Source organism: Protobothrops mucrosquamatus, unplaced genomic scaffold, assembly GCF_001527695.2.
Source record: "Protobothrops mucrosquamatus isolate PMUCROS unplaced genomic scaffold, P.Mucros_1.0 scaffold78, whole genome shotgun sequence".
NCBI lineage: Eukaryota > Metazoa > Chordata > Lepidosauria > Squamata > Viperidae > Protobothrops > Protobothrops mucrosquamatus.
In genome coordinates, this window is record NW_015386455.1 from 2,173,549 (window position 1) to 2,197,220 (window position 23,672).

A 23,672-nucleotide genomic window follows, 5' to 3' on the forward strand; every position below is an offset into this window, starting at 1 on the left:
GGCTTTTACGCAGAAACAGGCGGGAGCAGCAAACAGCTGCGTCCAGCGAAGTTGCCTGCCACCGGAAGTCCTCTCTAACCCTGTAATTTTTTTGATCTCAATTAACTCACTGTCCCTTGTTTAGTTTAAATATTCCTCCAGAAAATCTGTGAGTTTATTGCCAAGTAACTCAGTCCCTCTCTTTGATGGATGTAAACCGTTTCTTTTATACATTGTTTCATTGGAATACCATTTCATGGTTTCCAAAATTGTCATTCCTGATTTTTTGGTCAGTGTCTGTTGTTGGGTTAATTTCCTTCTCAATTCTGTCTAAAAGGTATTAATTTTTGTTCCAGGGGGAATCCAGTGTTAAATTATTTTATTGTTGTGTATACCTTTTGGTGTTTCTATTCTAATCCTGTCAATCCTAATTGCTGTTAGCCAGTGTGTGCATTCCTTATAGCCAGTGTGTGTTAAGTGTTTGTTTATTTAGCCTCAGGCTGCCACTGCAGAAGGAAGGAGTCCTGGAGCCACTGGTGCCATGTGAAGCCTCAGAAGAGAAAATTATACTGTGGGGGGAGGGTGGAAACTCATTGTAAACTTTTCTTTCTTGCCCCATTTGTATTGTAACAAGCCAGTTGAATGTATTAATGGAGAGATGGCATTTGGGAATAGTTGGCACTGCAAGTATTGAACACCTTGGACTTCTGTCTGGTGGGAGGGAAAATTTATCCAGAATGTTTGTATTGCCTGTTTGTATTAGTATTTGCACGCACACACACACACCATTCACACCATTCAGAGTCTATCCCCTCCACCTACCTTTAGTAAAGTTCCCCAGGCTGAGTTTTTGCTCTATTTCACCAAAGCGTTGTAGGTAAAACTTCCAACAAATTCCAAGGGGGAGGGAACCAGGCCCCCTCAGGTGATTTGCAATTCTTATGCCCTGACTAAGGAAGCAACAGGAAAGAGATCCCAAACCTCAGCCCTGAATATCTTGCACTGTTGGGCTCAGATTGGGATTCCTAAGCTCATTATGTGCAATTTAAAGAAAAATTTAATAGCCTGGCATACTGGCTAACCTCAATTGGACATTACAAACCTGGATGCACTGAACTAAGAGCTAAGGCAGGAAACAACCCTTGAAAATGGGCAGCCAGTGGTCATGTACTAAGGAAAACCATGTTTGTTTGTTTGTCTGTTTTTCTTCTTCCTTTCTCTCTTTGTACTCTGGTCCCCTGCAGAAGGTACATGGCACTCTTACCGGCTTTACCTTCATTTTTCACCACCGCTGTTTGCAGACTTCAAATGTCTGGGACGACCTCTGCTTGCTTTCCAGAGGTAAGGGACGGTCCTTGCCCGGGACTTAATTTCCTAACTTTGCTTTGCTTTGCTTACAGGGCCTTACCAGCTAGTTGCCCAAATCCAATTCTTTCATCCACTCATTCCATTTCATTTTCACACAGCCTCTCCCTTTTCCCTAACAAAAGCTTCTGCGCTCTGACCAAACCCCCATGCTTTCCAGGTTCTGCCAATTAAACAGATCCTTTCTGTGGCTAGGAAAGATAAGAAGGAGCAAAATCCAACTGTGATTGGGGAAAAAGGGTCTTCTCACTCACACACACAGAAATACACACATTTCTCTCACTCCCCTGGGATTTAAAGTTAAAATTTATAGGTACTCACCTTCACCTTCTTTCCAAAGCAGCCCTTGAGCTCAAACTCTCAAAACTCCCTTTACTACCCTAGCTCCACATGGGCAAGGCCTGGGGAGCCCATCCACAGACACAAGGGGTCTGCTGCCGGCAAGATGGGGGACAAAGTGCATGGGTCAGAGGGAGGCCCACTCCCTCTCCATGCGAGGAAACCTGGCTTTGTAACCAAAGCATCCTCAGCAATAGGATGGGAGACCACCAGGGAATGGCAAAAGGGCAACAGGGCTGCTGGTGGCCAAGTGCTAAAGCAGGACTTCCCTCAGACCCTCCCTTCCTTCCTTCCTTCCTTCCTTCCTTCCTCAACAGACCCATTTTTGGTCTGAAACCATGGTGGTAGATCCCTCAAGGAGTGCCACATACACTGTGAGGGATCCAGAGTCCTCCGGGGTCTGTTTTGACCCAAAACCGTGGTGGAAGGCAGAAGTCTCACAAGGAGGCTTCAGTGCGCCAGACCCGATAGAACCAAAGTGAACCCCTGCATCAGGAATAAGGGAATCATGGGGTGTTCTAGTTTGAGGGTCGAGATAGGCTCCCCAGTGTAAAGCTTGCTTGAGGCCTGGAACGGGAATCAGCTACCCATTCAGGCAGGTATGAAAAAAGAGATAGGTAAAGAGACTATATGTTTTTAAAAAATAGACTTTGCTTAGGGCTTTGCTGGGAAACAAACCTGACTGGAAGCTAACAGTGACATTCAACATTTGAAAATGATTGGCACAGAATATTGGACACTATAAATTTCTTTTCCATCTAACAAATTTTTTGCCTTGACTTTTAGAACTTTATGGTTGCAAGCTCCCCTTTTGGGAGCAGGGATCTTTTTCTGCTGCCTCTATTAGTATCTTTTTTGGGGGGGGGCATAACAGTTTAAAAGCTTGCCTACTAAGTCTCCCTGACCAGAACAAATTTAATGTTGTGCCAATAAGTGTGACATTCTCACACTTAAGGCACAAAGCGGGGATATTGTGGGAAGGGCAGAAAAATTAAAAAGGGCAGAAAAATATATTTCCTCAAAAGTATTTTAAAAAGCAGAAACCAACTTTGGCTCCAAATCTATCTCTCTGCCCCAAGCAAGAGCTAGCCCCATACAAATGCAGATGTAAAACCATCAGAAAGTTGAAGCCAGAGCAATCAAGAAGACAAAGAAAAAATCTGCATGCCCCAACCAAACTTTAGGAGTCACTAGCCCCATCACCTGGGAAGCAGGATATGATAATAGGATTAAACCACAGATATCAAGGCCTAGAAAAACACTCAGAGGTATCCTCAAGGTTCATGCCACAGGAACAGGAAACTATTCCAAACAGGGCTAGAGAGGGTATAAAAACCTACTGCCCATGTGCTCAGTCTCTTCTTCTCCTCTGCTCTTTCTTGCAAGGACCATCTTTCTGCCTCTTCAATAAACTGTAACCTTCTTCCCAAAGCAGTTGCCATGTTGCTTATTTATCCCCGGCTTGGATGAACCAGGATGAAGACTTTACTTTTGACAATGGTCAAACAGCACTAAGTAAATTACTACTACTATTTTTCTTTTTTAAAATACATACTTTTAATAATGTTTTAAGCAGTGCTAGTGATGCTTTACAATAGCTGTCTTTGAGAGTTTTCTTGTAAATTACCCTGGATTTCTCAGAAACTTTTAATTTCAAATTAGATGTTGATTTAATAAATTAGGCAGAAGAAACAAATGTATGTGTATGAGAGACAGAGAGAGAGAGATCCCCTTTTTGTAAGTTTGCTTACTCTGCAACTCCCTGCTGGCTCAATCTCTCTCTCTCTCTCACACACACACATACACAAACACCACACACACACACACAGGTTAATAAAAAAGAGGGGGGAGAAAGGTGGAAGCTCTCCTTTTTAGTAAAACCTTGGCTTCCTCCTCCCCTCCTGGCTCTCTCTCTCTCTCTTACACACACACATACTCTCTCTCTCTCTCTTCCTGTTTCCTCCTCCTCGTCCTTTTCCTCAGCTGCACCTGAACGGAGTGGGAGGAAGTTAAAAAAAAGAAGAGAAGGGGTGGAAGAATGGGGGAAGCTCTCCTTTTTTGTAACACCTCAGCTTCCTCCTCCTCCTCCTCTTCCACTCCTGACTGGGCCTGACGGAAGGGGAGGGGAGGGGCAGGCTAAAGCAAATGAGCTGCTGCTGCTGCTGCACACCACCAGCCCCTGAGCTGCTCACTGTTTCCTGCATGTGCTCCAAGGCACCCAGCTGGGTTGCGGTGGGCCAGAGCTGGGGCAGTGGGGGCCGGTCCCTTGCCATATATTCAGATTGCATATATTATTCTGATCCTATGCACCAAATAATAATGACAGACCATAATAATAATAATGGACCACCTGATTAGCTGCTGCAAAAAGACCACACAGACTGACTGCAAACAATGGCATGACAAAGTAGCAACAATGGTGCATTGGAAGATCTGTAAGATCTTTTTCATTTGCTTGAAAACAAGAACTGATGGGACCATAAAATAGAGAAAGACATAGAAAATGGAGAAGCTAAATTGCTCTGGGACTTTAGAATTCAAACAGACAGGCACTTGCCACATAACACCCAGGCTTAATAGTTGTTAATAAGAAACACACAAAAAAAAATCTGGATAGTGGATGTGGCAGTACCAAAGAGAAAGAAAAAAATATCAAAATACAAAGACTTACAAACAGAAGTAGAACAACTATGGCAAAAGAAAGCAAAAATAGTACCAATAATAATAGGCACCATGACTGCATTCCCCAAACAACTGGATCATCATTTGGACAATATTGGCACTGACAAAACCACCACCAGTCAATTGCAAAAGGCAGTTTTACTTGGAACAGCTTTCATCCTGCGACAATACCTCTAATACCATCAAATATCCACTTCTGCCTATTTCGTGTCCTTGGGAAGGATTCGATAGGTGGATAAAAATGCCAAATCCAGTTTTGCTGACTGTGCAATGAACCATAATAATAATCCCAGTGGTTCCTATAGAGAAGAGCTGAAAAGATGTCAAACCATCTTTCCCTTCAAAAGCCTGATGTTTAGAAACTGGGAGCACATTGTGAGACAGGAGTTCTTGAAAATGGGAAAACAGACTAACAGACTGCTCAAGGGTTCCACAAAGCCCCTGATGATTTGGGGGGAGGGGTGTTAATAGTATTTTTGCCACAGTTTTTACTACAGCACAACATAACCATAAATCAGCTCCACTCTCAAACAGAAGTGTGGAAGTTTCAATAAAGAATATGTAAATAAAAGTGTGGAAAACAGTATTCTGCTCCCAGAACATTCCCTTCTTCTCTTGAAGTAAACCAATCCAGAAATTCAAGGGATGGTTTATCATTGCTGAAGATTCATTTCCAGAAAACAAGATGCAGAAAGAGTCCTCTTTCAGGATTGGATCATGTCTTATTCACAAAAACCGATTTCCAGAGAATGCCAGACCATCCCAGGAAGACTAGATCTGCCCATTCCAGAAGAAACACAGACCATTCCAGAACTGGAACATGCCGTTCCGTACTTCCCTGCAGCTGCTATTATAGGATTGTAGAAGTCCGGTGCTATTTCTTAAGTGGAACAGAGTCTGCATGTGAAGATCCCCTATCTGGCAGCAACAAAAGAAAAAAAAAAACAAGTAGCAACTTGGCTTGCTCAACTAATTAACACATGCAGAACTTTTTAAATAATTGTAAATACCTTTCAAAACATTTTAAAGAAGTGTATAAATCTTACAAGCAGCAAGATCGAAAGAAGAATTCATATCCTCAAAAGTCAAGTGTTGGGGGGGTTGGGTTTTTTTTAAAGGTATCAAATGCCACTGTTAATTAAAAGGCAGCTGTGTGGTGGGAAAGGTAGTAAAAAGTCTACTGTGCAGCATGCAGAGCCTGCAGGCAGAAAACAAAGATGTTTTGGTTATTCGCTGCCTTTTTCTTTACCTGCTTTTCTGAAAAGGATTATGAAGCCTGTATCTTTGTCTTCAATAGCAGGAAGAAACAATCAAGCATAAAAAGACAATAGGCAGAGACCAAAACACCAAGAGCTCTTCCAAAATCCAGCACCTGATCTATAATTACTTAAAGCACAATAACCTCCCCCTATATAAAGAACCTTGAATTATAAACTGCATAAAGAAAAAGGCAGAATTTTATTTTTATTCCATGCCTTTTTATTGTTATTCCCTTATAGTCAATCCCTCATTTCACAGGTCTGAAAATTATTATCCACGCTTCTGTAGCCTGCTTTCCATTCCCAAGTAGAAAGTAATTAGTATTGCTCAATATTACTCTCTCTCTCTCTCTCTCTCTCTCTCTCTCTCTCTCTCTCTCTCACACACACACACACACACACACACACACACACACACACAGAGAGAGAGAGAGAGAGAGAGAGGGAGGGAGGGAGGGAGGGAGGGAGGGAGGGACTAAAATAGCTATTGTTTCTAAAATCCCAGATGAGAAAAGAACCAAGAAGACTGGCCAGTAACACAAGATAAAGAATGATTGTCCAATGGTTGCCCTGGATGGAAGCTTCAAAAGTTTGTTCCATGTCCAAACTTTGCCTTTATTTTCTATTTATGTAGAAAACTTACATAGCTGCCTGTCTTACATATGATTATTCCAGGGGGGTAAGAACAACAATCCATAAAATCAGAATAAATATAAACTCACAAAACCCCACACCATGTATGCCACAATCTCCCACTAACTCTGTTTACATTTGCTGGACTCACTTCCAGCCTAGCCCAATCCCTGGGTGAAGAGCCCAGTCTTCAGAGCTCTCTGCAAATCTCGGAATGGGGGAGCAGGGGCAGGGAGGCTGATCCAAATGGCCAGGGCAGCACGGAAAAGGTTCATCTCCAAGGTCCCATAACAGGACAACATTTAAGAGAAGGGACTGGGAGCATGCCCACCCTATCTGATTTGGTAGGACAGCCAGAGGACCCCCAGGGAGAATTATCTTTCTTCTGCATTTCTGTTAGAGCTTTATCCACTATATCCACCTATCATTGGGATTGGAGTGGAAGTGTCCAGAAATAATTTTCTTCCTAATATCCTTTAATTTGATTATTTGGAAGAGTATGTCAGAATATAGCTACTTGTGTCTTGATGAAACACAACTACAGGAATTAAAATACATTCCTGTTATTCAGAAGAATGCATGGCTCAGTAGAAGAGAGTTAGGGAGAAATCAGAAACAGAAGTTCAGAAACTGCAATGTGAGGAGGGGATGCAGAAGATCTTGGATCCAAGTGCAGAGAGAAGCTGCTGGTTTTATGATGGTGCAGAGAGCGCAAGATTGAGCTGCTCTCTTTAGTCTGCATATTTTTGCTCTCTCAGTTGGGGACAGGGACAAGGATGGAAGTATCTTGGAACAGCAGCAAAGCAACAACAGCTAACAAGGACTAATTGCTGTAAACAAAGCAAAAAAAGAAATTCCAAAACAAGAAATAGCCAATAATCAAGACCAGGCATAATTACTGGGAATCTGGCAGTGCTGATTTTTTCATACACAGATATAAAGCAGAAAGAAATGAATGGGCCCTTGAAGGTGCTACATTTGTTAGATTTGCTAAAGAGAGATCCAAGAAAGAAGATACTCAGTACAGGCATCCCTTTTGATATCCCTGTTTGCTTGGTTACAGAGTGACCCAAAGCCTTCAAAGCTTTTTGCATCAGTTGCCATCACACCTACTTTAAATGTAATCTTAATTTACACATCTCCAAATACCAAAATGAGCACAAATGGACAATAAAAACTACACAATGAAACTTTGGGAATTGTGGATTTATTGTAATAATGTGCAACTAAAAGGTTCTTCACACCTCCCCTGGACTCCGTCTGCACCTCCCAGAACATCTCACAGTTTGGAAACTCTGGTTTAAGGTGTATCTGTTCATTTGGTTCCCAGATCTTTGATTAACTCTGTTATCTTATCTCTGATGTCTTGGGGTATAGATGACTGGTTTTTTTTTCTTAAAAGGTATTTATTTCTTATGGTTTTTTTTACCACTTCAATTAGGTGACTCAAAGTGCATTTTACTGCAGAAAAGTCATTTTAAAAGATGGAAATAGCAAATAACAGGGCTGCTTAATTGTAAAATCTATCTCTGAGCTAGGTATTTATAATACGCTATTTTCTTCACCTCTTTCCTCTGCTGATTTCACTTCCTNGTATGTATCTGCATTGAAGGCTTGCTGTTTTGTAAGAGTTACTAGCTTGTCAAAATACTTTAAAAATCATTATTATTTAGTTTGCATGCATTGAACAACAGTAAATTATTCACTGTGCTACAATTTATTTATTTTTTGCTGACAAATAAAGTAAGGAAACTTCCAAATATACTGATAAAGAATATCATCTAAGGAGGCTGTTTTGGGACTTGATGAAAAAAATAAAGTCATCCATTGGAAAAAAGGGCATAATGTGGTAATAATAATAGCACTTAGACTTATATACCACTTCACAGTGCTTTACAGCACTCTCTGGGTGGTTTACGATGTCAGCATATTTCCCCCAACAATCTGGGTCCTCATTTTACCAACCTCAGAAGGATGGAAAGCTGAGTCAACCTTGAGCCGGTCAGGATTTAAACTCTAGGCTGTAGGCAGAGCAAGCCTGCAATATACATTTTAATCACTGCACTACCAGGGCTTGAGGGCTAATCGATAGAAAATATCTGATAGATTCCTAATACAGGTTTCTACAGATTTGGTTGTAGGTATATCTGGAGGAAGTTTTATCAGTCTTCATAACTGCCTTTGAGATATCATGATAAAAGTCTCTAAACCATGTTGCAGAGTTGGCTGCTTATTTTCTGATTGTTGATTAAAAGCTTCCATAAAGGCCAGTATCAATTTATAATTTGAACTTAAAATTTCCTGCATTTTTCCCTGCTTTTCTATTTCTATACCCTTCCTCCCTTCTGTCACACTTGGACGCAAAAATACTTGGTTTAGTTTCACCAAGTATTTATTTATTTATTTATTTATTTATTTATTTATTTATTTATTTATTCATTCATTCATTCATTCATTCATTCATTCATTCATTCATTTCTTTAGTGTTTAAGATTAGTGTATTAATCTAATGTGTTTTGAATGTGGGAACAATTGGGCAAGTATTCTGAAAACCCTGAACCTCTCTCTGCTTATTCTTATTTTCTTTATTGTTTCTATTTTTCTAAACTTATGAGAGTGATCATAAAAGGATAGTAGCTGCCTTCTCAGTTATTTTATTTAAAGTGAAAGTGATTTTTTATAATCTGAGAATCAGATTAATTGGGCTGCCCCGTTACAGAAGATCCAACACAGGAGACAGAAGCAGAAAGGGAAACAACAGTCCACGACCTTTCTCAGCTAAAAGCAATTAAAAGATATAATAGTATAATGATCTACAGCCTGTCCAAAATAATGATATACTTTTCTCTAGCCTCCCTTTTCAAAGTCTAGCTTTTACTTTCATAGAGCATCCAAGGGAAATGATTGCCTCCATGATTCTTATCTTTCTAGGCATAGAAACATACTGTCATCTGAAGATCTTTTCCAAGGCCATCATACACACTTGCTCATTCTTTAGTAAGGCTCACTTTGTCAGTAATGTCTCTTTATTCTTTTCATTGAAATAACTTGGTTATCTCTTCACAAAAGACTAACTGGACACAAATAATCACATCAGAAATGGCAAAAGTTGGAAGGGTGGAATATTGAGCACAAGATTTTCAGCTGACTAGGGAAAAGAGGCAGGGAGAAAGAGGATTACAGGTTGTCAAGTCAAACTCCTGAGTAAGCTTAAGTTCTTTGTGTGCAGACAAATGATAGAAAATCTGCCAGGGTACAACAATTTCTTTAACTGTATGTGTGTGGGATAGGGGTTGTGTACAAATTGGGATTGAGACCTTCTGGCAGATCACCTGAGAGGAAAATATTCCCCATACAAAACAAAATAAAACACTTTGTTTGCTGGGCAGGAATTTGTTTCCTCTGGTAGCCAAAATGGAGATGACTATGGAAGCAGAGTCCCATGGCTGGATAGGAAGTACAGTCTTGCAGCTGGAGCTCAGCAGGTCATGGACCCTCCAAAAATTTATCCTCATTGCAGGACAGAAAATGTGCATAGAAGGTTTTCTTCCATTTTCTGATAAAAAATACTATTTTCCCTTTCTGATGGAATCTAAGTCTCACCTGGGGAATGGGGAAGGAATGACCCTCGTTTTGTTTTGCATAACATGTTGTAGAATGAAACTCTGATGGGCTTTCAAGATTCTGTTTTTATACATTATAAAAATCATAAGCATTCATAAAGTCTCTTGCCTACCTGCTGGATCACCTTGACCTGGCTTCAGCCTAGTTCAGCAGTGGGATGGCCTTTAAATATGGATTTTGATGTGAGAACATGCTCTCAACAAATGGTAAGCTGACTGCATTGGAGTTCACCCCAAATCTAGTTTTATGAACGGATTCTTGTTTGAACTCTTGGATAGATAAAAGCATATTCTTGCTCTCATATTCATAAAAATCATAATTCTTCTATAGGTATTTACAAACAAAATTCATATTACTAATTAACAGTTCTATAATATTATTTACAATTGTATAGATACAATTGTATAGATACCTGGTACAAATAAGTCCCACTGAATTCAGGAATAGGTAAATTGATGCTTTACAGATAACCCAGGCATAAATCTCAACATTTCAGCCTAATTTCTATAGAACCATTTTAGTACCATTTCCTTCTCATGTAAAAAAAAAAAACCTCAAGAAAGCGAAGAATGCAATATTCAAATTTCTATCTGTAAAATCTTATTCTGAAGTGAACTTTGATTTTGAATGAACAGTCCATTATATTCTGCCTGTCTTGCCAATCGGAAGTACATTCTTAAACTTTCATTAGACAAGGCCAACACTGCTTGTTTATAGGGTTTCTAACACAGAAAAATTAAAGACAAAATTTAAAGTAATTACTTCTGTGGTAGGGATTTTTTTAAAAAATAATTTGTTTCTCAGTTTCTCAGTTGTGTCTTTATTAATGAGTAAGATAGAGTAAAAACACTTCTGCTAACTGGTCATATATTAATATCAGGATTTTGTCTTGAATGCTCTGCAACGCTAATTTTTAAAATTAGCGGTACTGTTTCATTTTTGGTTTTTTTTCTTTATTTTTTCTCTGTAATTGTGCTATCTAATGTCTTCATTACATGTGAAATTTATTATATTTTATAGCAAATTGTTAATCATCTTGAAATTCCTAAATGAAGGACAGGATATAAATCTAATAAATAAATAATATCCAAAATCCAGGTTCCAAGTTGAATAAAAGCATGAGATAAAATAACTATGAAGGCCAACTTAAACTGCAAAATACTACTCTGATAAATGAAAAATACACACTATGGTACTTATTAAATAAAACAAATCCAATATTTAAAAGTTCACACTAATAATCTTAGAGTCTCAGTTGAATACTGAGTAGCATTTAACGAGATTATTCTCTGCTTCCCTAGCCAAAAAAAGACTATATAAAAACATGTGAGTTCTGTCACAGATAAACTGTGCTCAGCTTCCCTACAGATTACATACCTCCACCCCCATATAGATGCAGTAAACCAAATGCATTTCAGGTGTAGGATTGCTTTGTAAATACTGTATGCAGCCTTAAGTGGGTGCACATAGCAGCAGCAGCCTCCTTGATGGACTTATGGATTTAGGATTTAAAAGAAAGAAAATAAATCAAGATGATCCAACATTAGAAAGGGTGTGCAGAGATGAGGCAACTCAGTAAATGACACCACTGGTAAGGGAAACTAGTCTAAACAGTAAAAGAACAGCTGACTTAGTTCTAGAAATAAAAATAGAAGGAAACTCTACATAAAACATGTTTTGTACACATTTAGACTGCCCCCCCATCCAAAGCAGGGATGCAAATTGAAATGAAAGTCAAAGTTTACATGGAAGAACTACAGCTGTCACTTTCAAGATAATAGGCATGTGCTAGAATTATAGAGGTCTCTGGTTTACTTATTGAGTTTATTAGCCATCTTTCAATGTACTGTATGTGTCTATAGATATTTTAATTAAAAAGAGAATAAATATTACATAGCAGAAAAGCAAAAATAAACCTAAGGTATTGCAATATTAATAAGAAATAGCTGGACAAAACAAAACTGGAACCAATGCTGCAATTACATCAACTTTCCTCAGGTTAGTATTCTTCAGCTATATTGGCATCACAACTGCCACAAACGCTAGGCATTTTGAGATAAAATGTGGAAAACTAGTCAATGTCCAAATATTTTCATCTTATCCAAGAAAGATCTTAATAATGGCAGTAGGTAAACCTCTTAGGAAGATGACAACTCAAATACAGATATCAAAATTAAAAAAAAGCTATTTTTCTCTTGCATTTCCACCTGCCTAACACAAATCCAGAGTCTCAACATTTGGACTTTTTGTTTGTTTTTTTCACCTTAGATTGCTACTTTTTTTATACTTTATGTTTTATATGCCAAAAGTCTAGTAAAATCCTTTTCAGCATTCACAGTGTAATTTTAATTCTTCTGCTCCTGATTTGTGTTCTCTTTCTCCTTCAAATTCTCATTTTAACTATTAGTCATTCTGAGATCATTATCCTGCAGCTTGTGTACAAATATAGTAATCTCTGGCCTCTTATATGGACTGTTTCAGTCTTACCAGCATTCATTCAAATCAGTCACTGCTTTAAAAAACATATATCCTAAACTAATTCAATACCATATACTACCCATCTCTCTTTAATGAAAAGACTATGCTCTATCACTGCTATTGCCAAGATCAAAATAGTTATTTGGTTGATATGGTGTGCAGGTAATATGAGATGCCCTTTCCTGAAGAAACTAAATCTTGCTAACTAGATTGTGCTTACTTTGGACAACTACCCTTATTTCATTAGGTTGTTGGGAGCCTGACATTCTAAAAAGAGAGATATTTATACATTTTAAAATATGATTACTGAATAACTATTATTTAGTTCTTGCATTAGACAGGGGATTGGACTAGAAGACCTTCAAGGTCCCTCCAACCCAATGATTCTGTTACTTATCCAACTAATATCTGCATAATATTTGCAATTCCATGAAATGAAGAACATTAAAGTCACTTTTTTATGTTTGCAACACTTCAACTTAGTATCTTTAGATATTCAAAAGAAAGAGATATGTTCTGCAGCAGATGGAAATCATACTCCATATCCTTGTGTGTCTTTTAATTATCTATTTCAGTTCCTGGAGCACATGTTTTGGTACATGCAGCATCAATCTTTATCAATTCCATTATAAACACCAGCTACACCTGATTGGATTAGCAGCCCACAGTGTTACATACCATGTAATGGCAGTGTGGTGCACTTTCATCAGGATCAGAGCAGAGGGCTACACTTCCATCTGGCACACAGATTCCCCCACTCCACCCTATTTTCCTCTAGTTTCCTTCTAGGCACAGAAAGGTTTTTGGTTGTGATGCTCCATCCGACTAGCACCTTCAAAATACTTTCCTGCCCTGCTTTGGTTGGGAAGAGATATTTTTCTTCTTATCCAGGCAAGTAAGCAGGATACAGGGATTCCTTTCTCCCTTGGTTGACTTCATATTCACATCTGCTGTCTTCAGGATGGAGCCATGATAGGAGATCTATGGTCCTCCTTCCACCTAGCTTTCAGTAATTTGTATGCTCTGCTCATTTCCCCCCTTACCTTATTTGGCCACTGACAGAAAGGTGGCTTCCTGTTGCTAAAACAATTGAGTAAGATTTTGTAAGATTTTCATATTTAGTCAAGTCTCCCAATTGTTTCTGAAGTTCTTCTAATGCTACATTACTTATTTGAAAAAGAGCCAATATGGTATAGTGGTGAAAGTGCTGGCCTAGAATCGAAAATCTAACATAATTGTCAGAACCCACATTTCTAAGGGGGCTCTTTCTAATTCTAATTCTAACTCAATTCTTTCTATTCTTCTGGGTTCTGCCATGCTCCTGGAGGGGAGGTGGGAAACTCTGCGAGCTGCTTCTTTGTTTTTCTCTATCGCTACAATGTAACTCTTTCGCTGTCTTTGCATACACGCTCTTTGAACTGTCTTCCCCCTTGATGTCAGTTCGAAGGGGGGGAGGGGAGAAAGGAATGCAACTAGCTTATCTTCTCTTTCGGAAGGGAAGGTGTGAAGACCCAACAAACATCGCTACAAGCCTGAGACAGTCTGGCATTATCAGCTTTTTCCCACAACAGACTTAACACCTGGGGATTGGCCCATTTGAACTGACCGGATGAACTATTGGGGTGGGCTTTGCTTGGGACACTTTTAACCTATTGATCTGAGCGGGAAACCCTCAGATCCTGCGTGGATGTGTGGTGGTGACATCCTGTGTGGTTTTTGTGAGTGTGGGTCTGGTCTCACGAAAACCACACAGGATGTCACCACCACACATCCACGCAAAAAGCAAACCCAAACCCACACAGATGATGAGGCACGACCACAAACTAGAAGCCAGTCCACAGCTGCATCATTAGCCACTTTAAACCCCTCCAATCCATACGTGAAGCAAACTGACACCCACCATAAAGATGTGGCACGACCACGAACACGAAGCCAAACAACAGCAATGCAGCTCACCATCTCAAATCCCCTTGCAACTCAGACTAACCCAAGCACAACAAAGCCCCCACCCAAACAGAACACTCCCCCAGCCAATCAGAGCACAGCCAAGCTCCCACCCAATCAGTTCAAACCCCACTGGCAGTTAAAAGGAAGAAACAGCTGCGATCTCACATTACTCCTAGAAGCACGAAGCTGAAAACACCAGCCTGAAGATGACGAATGTGACTACGTCGAAACGTCGCCAAGACACTTCCAATTCTACGCGGGAGAAAACCCGAATAACCAAAGACCTACATACAAACACCCGCGAAAACCTCAGAAAACATATATATATATAAATATATTTTTATTTTTATATTAAAAGCAATAAAAATTAAAAAGCAAAAATAGTTGCATTAGCTCAGCTCAAAATGTATTGGTAAGCAATGTACTAAAGCCAATTACAATGTAAACAAATTTAATTCTTTCTCTGAGATAAATTAATACATTCTACCATATTCCAATCCATAGAGGGGCCTAGGGTCGGTTATGATTGAATGGCTGATGACAATCCTAAATATAAACTTTAATGCTGCATTTAGCCTTATTCTTGTACTTTTTAATTTCCCTGTTAATTCATATTGTTTACTTTTTAAAAAGTCTCTAGTATACAAGAATTCTACCTTTTTTCGTTAGCACTCTGTTCTGGAAGTTTGGGGAAAGGTCATCACAAAAAGGATGCGGTAATCATTTATAATCAGGTTCCTCAAACCATCAATATCGTGGTAAGAATGGTAAGGCCAAATTTCAAATCAGTAACTTGCACAAAAACTTGAAAAGTTTCAAATAGAAACTACACCCTAGAACCCACAATAACTTTCTCCAACAAAAGCCTATTTTATAGAAAAACAGATGACATTTAAAAAACAGGAATATGGCCAATAGCTAAAATAGAGTTTAGGCCCCCAAACAAATTCAGGATTATTTTCCATAACCTCTCGCTGTAAGGTCTCAGAGTACAAATCCAATACTCCATCAATTTGCATGTCTATCATAGGTTTCTCCTATTCCTCCCCCCACCCCAATGGGTGCTCACTCATGCACAATGACCACTGACTGACTCCAGGCAGCTGTCTCCTGCTTAACTACTCTCATTTTGTTTATCTGCTTCAGCCAACCCTATAAGGCAGACCAGACTAAAAAACCAATGTATTAGAGCAGGGCTTTTCAACCTTTTCACCCATTGTAGCACTTTTAGGATATGGCAATATCCGAGTACCACCAGTTGCCTAGCAAGGTGTCAAAAACTTGATGACCAAAAAAAAAAAAAAAAAAGGAAAAGGGGGTAAAATACAAGTAGTCCTTGACTTAAAACAGTTCGCTTAGTGACTGTTGGAAGTTACAATGCCACTGAAAAAAGTGACTTATGACCATTTTTCTCACTTATGACAGTTGCAGCATCCCCAGGGTCTTGTGATTTACATCAGATGCTTGGCAACTGATTCATATTTATGATGGTCACAGTGTCCCAGGGTCATGTGATCCCCTTGTGTGGCCTTCTGACAAGTGAAGTCCATGGGGGAAGCCAGATTCACTTAACAACCGTGTTACTAATTTAACAACTGCAGTGATTCACTTAACAAATGTGGCAAGAAAAGTCATAAAATGGGACAAAACTCATTTAACAAATTTCTCACTTAGCAACATAAATTTTGGTCTCAATTCTGGTTGTAGGTTGAGGACTATCTGTACACCCACTTACCACACTTTTAATGGGAAACTTGTGCCTGTTTCTCTGACATTAATATTTGCACTGTTCTATCCCCTTCTCTTCTTCTGGCTGACTCAAAGAAGCTGATAGATGATTGCAGAGGCTTTGGAGGGGGGGGTGCAGCTTCTGCACTTGAAGTGGAGGCATGGGGGGTGTTGGGCTGCTAGTTGGCTATCCTCCAAGGATTCCCTAACTTTAAAACAGCTCTTGGGTGGCAACAGTTACCCAGCACGAGGGGCTCAGGAGAAAGAGATGCCGGCAATGATAACTCCCAAAAATGAGAGGCTCAGAGGCAGCTACAAGCAGGGGAGGCAGGGAGGGAATGGGGGCAAAGAAAGGAAATCAAACCTGATTGACAGGAGCATAGTAACCCTGCCCCTACTCTGCAGAGGGCAGATCCCCATCATCCCCGGCCTGGCAGGGGTCTTCCTGCCTCACCATTGCAGACAAAGGGAGGCTCCAATGAGAAGGAGGAGGAAGAGGGTTTAAGCAAGCTTAGCAACCGGAGTGGGGATCCCCCCCCAAAAAAACGTGCTTCGTGGGTAATCACCCAGCACAACAGAAATGACCAAAACCGGACTTCCGGTCCTGCACGGTAGCAACTGGTCATGGGCTTGCAGACTGCCACACCCCCACAGCCAACTTTCATCCTGTCTGGAGACCCTAATGAGTCCAAGCCGCCCTGGAGAGGTAGAGAAGAAAGAAGGGTGCCCCGGTGACTCTGGAATGACAGCGGCCATTCCGTTTGTCTTGGGGTAAGCCTTCAAACCCGACAGGAGAAAGGCTGTATTTCATCGATCATCCCAAGCTACTTGCAACCAGAGTCCAAAAGAACTAACCAGCACTACAGTAAACAACATGCTTGAAACTGGGTGAGGAATCCGATTTTCCCTTTTCTATTCTATACTTAATTTCCTGGAAAAGATCCCCAAGAAGCAAAATACCTCCGAAAGTGAAGGAGGGGGACTTCCGCCCCATCCTTATATTAACAGAAGCGGCGAATTAAAATTTCTATGGAGGATCAAAATATATGGTAGTGAAATAACTTTATAAACTTGAAAGCTAAAATTTAACTTTGAACAAGTTTAAGATTGTTGAATGGTTAAGACTCTCATTGTAAAGACCATTGTTCATACTGAAAACTAAATAGATGCTGACACCTAGTGGAGGATGAAGATTTTGACAGCTATGATTTCCATAGACAACTTGCCAAAACCTGGGAAAAGCTAATGTGTTTGTGACCTTCAAAGCTTTAATAATAAAGAACAGCTGTGATAAAAAAGCTACACCCTTCCAAAAATGGACATAAATCTACATTTATAGATTTAAGCTGGAGTACCTGCCCATTTGAAAAAAAATTATCCCTGGAGCAAGGGCAGAGGGACACTGGCAATTGAGATATAGAGGAGCAACAACACGTTCTGCAACCCACGAGAAGAAATATCGAACCTCACAACTGTCTTTATATGGGAAGCATAGATGATATCGACCTGGCTCCAATGTCAAGTTGACGTCTGGCATTTTTACCATCTAGCCAATCAACCAAGCCAGACCACCTTGCCTCCGAGAAGCCCATACAGATGATGACCTGGAACGTAGCTGGCTGGAAAGGGATGGTCGATAGTGGACTAATGAGCTTTCTCCCTAGATTTGATGTAATAGCCCTTCAAGAAACTTGGTTAACCGAAGTGGATGAACCAGTACAACTGCCAGGTTTTCAGGGATGGGCCTCCCCAGCCCAAAAAACAAAGAACAAAGGGAGACCCTCTGGTGGACTATGCATTCTTATAAAGCAAGAGTTGCAATGGCAGGGGGAGAAACTATATAATGAAGATAAGTATTCGTACTTCCTAGCTGTTAAATTTGAATATGAAAAGTTTGAGTTAATACTGGTAAATGTGTATATCCCACCAATCACATCTCGGTATTATAACTCTGAATGTTGGATGGGCTTGGAAGTTATTCTAGAACAGTGGTTCTCAAACTTTTTAATGCCGCGACCCCCAACCGGTCATAAGTCAAGGACTAAACCGGTCATAAGTCGAAGACTAAACCGGTCGTAAGTCGAGGACTTTCCCTGCCCGGGAGTGCCGCGCATGTGTGGTTCCGCCCCCTGCGCCGGCCGAGGCATAGCTGGCAAGCGGCAGAGACGGAGCAGGCCGACCACCAGCTGGCCCAGCTCAAGGGAGGTAAGGCACCCGCCGGAAAAGGGGGGAAAAATGGCGGACAGCCTTGCTTGGCGACCCCCGTGAAATGGTCGATCGACCCCAAATGGGGTCGCGACCCATAGGTTGAGAACCGCTGTTCTAGAAGATATATCTGTATTGTACCCTCAGTCCATAGTGGTATTACTAGGAGATTTGAATGCTCGGTTGGGTCCCTCTTTGTATGAGCTCGCCCAGAAGAAGGGAGTCCCAGGGGAATTTTTTGATAACCATCCTCAGTGGCTTTCGAGAGACTGCAAAAGTAATGCTGCTGGCCTGCTCCTAGTCTCCTTAATTTTTAAGGGTAATCTCCAAATTCTGGGAGGTAAGGATAAGAATTACACATATCCTTACACATACCACTCGGCCAGTTCAAGCAGTGTACTGGATCTCTTTTGTGTGTCTAGAGATAAAGCTGACCTCTTTTCGGAGGTCACAGTACATAGCGACCACGAGCCTGTAAGTGTGACACTGCGAGGCCGCTCAGATTTAAGACCATATAATATGGCTGATAGATGGCTCACCAAAAAGGTAGAGGTGACCCAAAATAAAAGGTTAATTTGGGCCAAAGTTGATACAAAGGCAATACTAGAATGCCTTAAAACAGAGAATGCTATTAAAAACAACCCAGTCATCTACTGCTGACTGGATGTCAGCCTTCAATGCATTCTCCAATCTCTGTAACATTCTGAAGAAACATCTAACAGCTAAACCTGCTACAAAAATAGCCCAAGTGGGTAGACCTCGCTGGGTTGATCCTGAATGCCAGCGACTGAAAAAGAAATTGAAGGCAGCCATGAGGCTTGCCCAGAGGAATCCTACTGCCCATATACAAGCTAAGATGTTGCACACAAGAAGGGAATATAAAAAAACTATAACATTAAAGAAAAAAAGCTTTGCCATTTCAATCTGGTCAGAACTCAAGTTGGCTGCCAGAAGTCATAACTCAATAATATTTTGGCATTCTGTAGCAGGTGTCCTGAAGGGTTTGACATACCAATCTCTGCCAAGGACTGGGAGAATTATTATCAGTGTTTGTTTGCTTCCACGGAACCGGTAGAGAAACTGTCTTTAAGCATTGATTTAGTAAACCCTAGAACTTCCCCCTCTTGGCCACCAGTCTCAGAAAAGGAGATACAATCCATCATCAAAAGTTTAAAGAGCAATAAAGCCCCAGGTGAGGATTTTTTACCAGCAGAATTATTCAAGAAATTTCCCAATTGGTGGGGTCCTGTATTGGCAGGTCTTTTTATACACATAAATAACACCTGCCATATACCAGATGGGTGGAAGATGGCAATAGTTGTCCCTATATATAAAAAAGGAATAATAAGGACCCTAGTAATTATAGGCCCATTAGCCTGATTGATATTGCAGCAAAAATATGTGCTAGGTACATGAACAGAATTGAAATCTGGGTAGAGGAAAACAATATCCTCACAGAAGAACAAGCAGGTTTTAGACAAAGCCGATCTACTATTGATAACTGCTTTGTTTTGAACCATCTAATTGCCAAATATGCCTATAAGAGGAGACCCCTGTTTGCTGCTTTCATAGACCTTACAGCAGCATTTGATATGGTAAACAGAGAAGTACTATGGAGTAAATTGACATCTCTTAAAATAGAACCTAGACTCCTGGCTTTGATTAAAGTACCTGTTTGAGGGTGTGGTATGGGGTTAATGGGGCTCTGACTAACAGGATTCAGACAAATAAAGGGATAAGGCAAGGGTATATCCTGGCCCCATTATTATTTAGTTTATATATCAATGATTTGCCAGGGTTAATGAAGGATCCCATGGTACATATGCCGATGATCCTAAATACTTACTGTAACAGCTTGCTTTATGCCGATGATATGATTTTATTATCATATTCACAAGTAGGATTACATAGGCTATTAAGAAGATTCAGCTCTTACTGTCAGGATAACTCCCTAATCATTAGTAAAACTAAATCAAAAATAATGGTGTTTGGGAGACACCATCAGAGACATAAATGGCAATTAGATGGTGAACCAATTGAACAGGTTAACACCTTTGTATATCTGGGCGTAACTTTTTCCAAGACTGGATCTTGGGTTTGCCATCATCAACGAAGTACATTTAGAGTGAAAGCCCACCTGAATCTACTGCTTAAACTAAAGAACCATAATTATCCAGGGTCCTTAGCCCCATTAATTAAGGTATATAAAGCTAAGGTTACCACTATGCTCTTGTATGGAGCAGAAGTTTGGGGATTACCATAAAATATAAACTATACCATAAACTAGCTATAAAGGCAAGGTACACAGAGCATGGTAGCCCAAACTTTGGTTGGCTTGTTAGCATGTCAATCATTCATGCACACATAGTCAAAGTAGTTCCTATCAGCCTGACTTTGTCTCCCTCATGAGTTGCTTCAGAAGAGGTCCTGGAGAATTGGAAAACTTGTGATAGTTCAATTGGTTGTAAGATTCTGCAAATATGGGTTGTTTAGTTTTTATACTTCAATAAAAACATTACAAACAGTGTCTAAAAACCAACATGACTGATACTTTCCTTATTGTTTTAAAACATATATGAAACAAATCAATTCATGTGAGTTACATTTTTAAATGCTGTGCCTTAAAAATACTTTGTATTCATACTTTAAGGCATATTTTTGAACAGAGAGAAATGGGGAGGGGAGTTCAAACTGTTTCGTAGAAAAAAAATAGTAAAAAGTGCACTACTGAAAAACAGCAAAGGTGATTGAAGAACTCTGGCAACAGAATTGGCTTGACTTGGAAGCAACCCTAAAAATGTTTCTCATGGTTTTGTTTTGATTTTTTTAAATGATGATGACATACTTACAGCTTGTACGCTGGCAGGAAGAAGCACAGTCAATACCATCAGGAGGATAATTTGCATATCCCTGTACCAAGACAAGATTGAAATGGTTATAATTCACCACCTTATGGCCAGGCCGGCTCTTTTTTGAATGTCTTACAGCAACTTAAAAAAAAATGCTACAATACTTTCCCTTCCAGTGGAAATGGCAGTAACTGCAGAAAGAAATAGATCTACTTACTGCCCAGTCCAGCATCCTAAGCTGAAGTGTGGAGTACTTTTCATGTCTGCTTATTTTCTCCTTGTTGAAAAAGGATGGTCCTAGAAATCAAAGGGAACACTTTAGGGCGGGCAGAGGCATGCATTTTTCACGTGGCAGGAGAGAGGAGGGGGATTAGCGCAACCTGCAAAGGTTCACCAGAGTCAAGTTAAGCGGCTCCTTCCTCCTGGAGAGGCTAAAAAGACCCCCCCAGGTTGACGATGGAGGACATTCCCCGCCTCTCCCGACTCCAAAGGAAAGCTGCGCTTCCCTCAGAAACCAGGCGCCGGGTGGAAGAACCTTTTCTCCTTAGGGGGCTTTCCGGGCTAGCGCGAGGCCGGGAGACACACCCGGAGCCCTGAGACGCTCGAAAGCAGCGACCGAGGAGCTTTCCGGCATCCGGGGCCACGAAGGGAGCGAGAGAGCGCGACTCCCGAGGAGGGCTCAAAGCCGAGGGCGGCGAAGTTGAGGCGCTCGCGCCTTTTGCAGGTAATGGACTCACCTTCCAGCTCCCTCAGGCTGCCGCTCGACCAGCCCGCATCGTTCCTCCGGAGGCGACGGGCTCCTGGCTTTGAACGGGCGCGGGAGACAGCGGAACCGGCCGACTCCTCCTTGGCGGCTCTCCTGGCTCTCACGCTGTCCCAGGGGCCGCGGGGGGGGGGGGGGGGGGGGGGGGGGGGGGGGGGGGGGGGGCGGAGACAGGCGGGGAAAGGAGCGGCCGCCGCCGCCCACCAGCGGGGCCCAAGAATCAAGCTCGACTTTCCGGTGCTTGAGACGCTCCAGGCGGGACACGGGAAAGGAGGCTTACACTATCAGCCCCGCTGGGCACGGCCACGTGTGAACACCGGTGGGGCGGTCAGCATTTTCCCGGCGATGGGCAGCAGCCTGGCGGGGCCGGGCATCGCGCTCCTCTTAGCGGTGCTTCTCCTTCCAGGGCGGCGGTCCTGGTCGGAGGCGGCGGGGGTGAGTATTGCCTACCTGCCTCGGACGGATCGCTTGGCTCTTCTCTCCCCTTTTTCCCTGCACGCGGCCGTCAGCGGGACCCGGCCGCCCCACCCTCGGAGCCTTGGCTGAAGCCTTTACTACATCTCGAAGAAGCGTTTTTTGAACGTCCCCAAACTGGTGATAAGGAGCTTGCTTCCTATATCCAGCAGCCCCCCCCCCGAAGAGACCACACACGAGGAGGTCTTTTTCTTTTCGGGTGCAGATGTCTGCCGCGGCTAAAGCTGCTCCCGATGCAGAAGGCAGGGCAGGGGAATCTGGCGTCGCCTCGTAGGCTCGTCCTGGTGTCAGTTTTTAAGACAGATTCAGTGGCATGCCAGATGTACAGAAGCATTATGTGTGGGAGTGATGGTGTACTCATTAGAGATCTGTTGGTTTATTGGAATAGCAACCTAAAGCCTTGCATGCATTAGTGGTTTTATTACATTTGTAAATAAATAAATTGTTGCTATCATATAAATGTTTGGCATTAACTTCTGAGGTGAGACAATTGCCTTTGTGTTTGAAAACAGCCACTTTAGTTTTGGAACATATGAGAATTTGACAACCTGCTACCTTGCTGTTCAGTTTCCTTTATTCAAGCTGCTTGAAATTCATTGTTTCAACTTATCCTTAAGATGCCTCTGTAGTGAGCCACAGACACACAGAGACTATTTTTGCACAACTCATGGTAACTCACGGTCCATAAACTGAATGCTTTTCTGAATGAAACCAATTACCTATGCTTACAAACCACAATGAGCCTTAAATTAGCCCTCCACATTGTAGTCTGATAATATATTATGTGAACCCACTCACAGATTTATTGGAGTGTTATAGATGGAAAAATGTAATATCACTATTTATTATGGGAACTTCTAAATCCATATTTACATCAGGAATAAAGTGCATGTAACTCTATAAACTTAACTTCTGTCTAGACAAGATGGATGTTTTATTGCTGTTGGGAGATTTGTTTTTGTTTTCAAACTATTTGAATGTAACCATGTTCTCCAAAGTACCAGACTTTCAATGTAATCAATCTCTTTCATCAGTTGCTTATATGACCTGTAGGGTCATAAAACTTCCATTATTTAAAATTTCTGGGCCATCTTTACCTTGCCAGAAAGGAAGAGCCTGGATATCATATATCTTGTTTACTTTGCTACCATTCCAAACAATTTTATTCTAGCTTGCCAGTCTTTTTCCCAAACTACTTATTTTCCTTTCTGTAATCCTATCATATGTAATTCTTCCCCTGATAATTTCATCACAATTGATATGAAACTGTTTTATTCAGTGCTCCAGGGAGAATAGATGAAGAATAAAATAAACTAATTTATTTGTTCCTATCCATTTCACTGATTA

At 41.1% G+C, this 23,672-nt stretch overlaps 1 protein-coding gene across 1 annotated transcript in view; it reads right to left on the reverse strand.

Moving 5' to 3' along the window:
* The window catches only part of COL4A2 (collagen type IV alpha 2 chain), a 234,063-nt gene extending 212,220 nt beyond the window's left edge, over positions 1-21,843 (reverse strand). The window contains exons 1-3 of the mRNA XM_029283411.1: positions 21,826-21,843; positions 21,306-21,385; positions 21,089-21,149 (exon numbers count right to left, since the gene is read on the reverse strand). Of these exons, the coding sequence (XP_029139244.1) occupies positions 21,089-21,149; positions 21,306-21,349 (105 nt within the window). The 5' untranslated portion in view covers positions 21,350-21,385; positions 21,826-21,843. The remainder of the gene's footprint in view (positions 1-21,088; positions 21,150-21,305; positions 21,386-21,825) is intronic.
* Between the last annotated feature and the right edge of the window lie 1,829 nt (positions 21,844-23,672).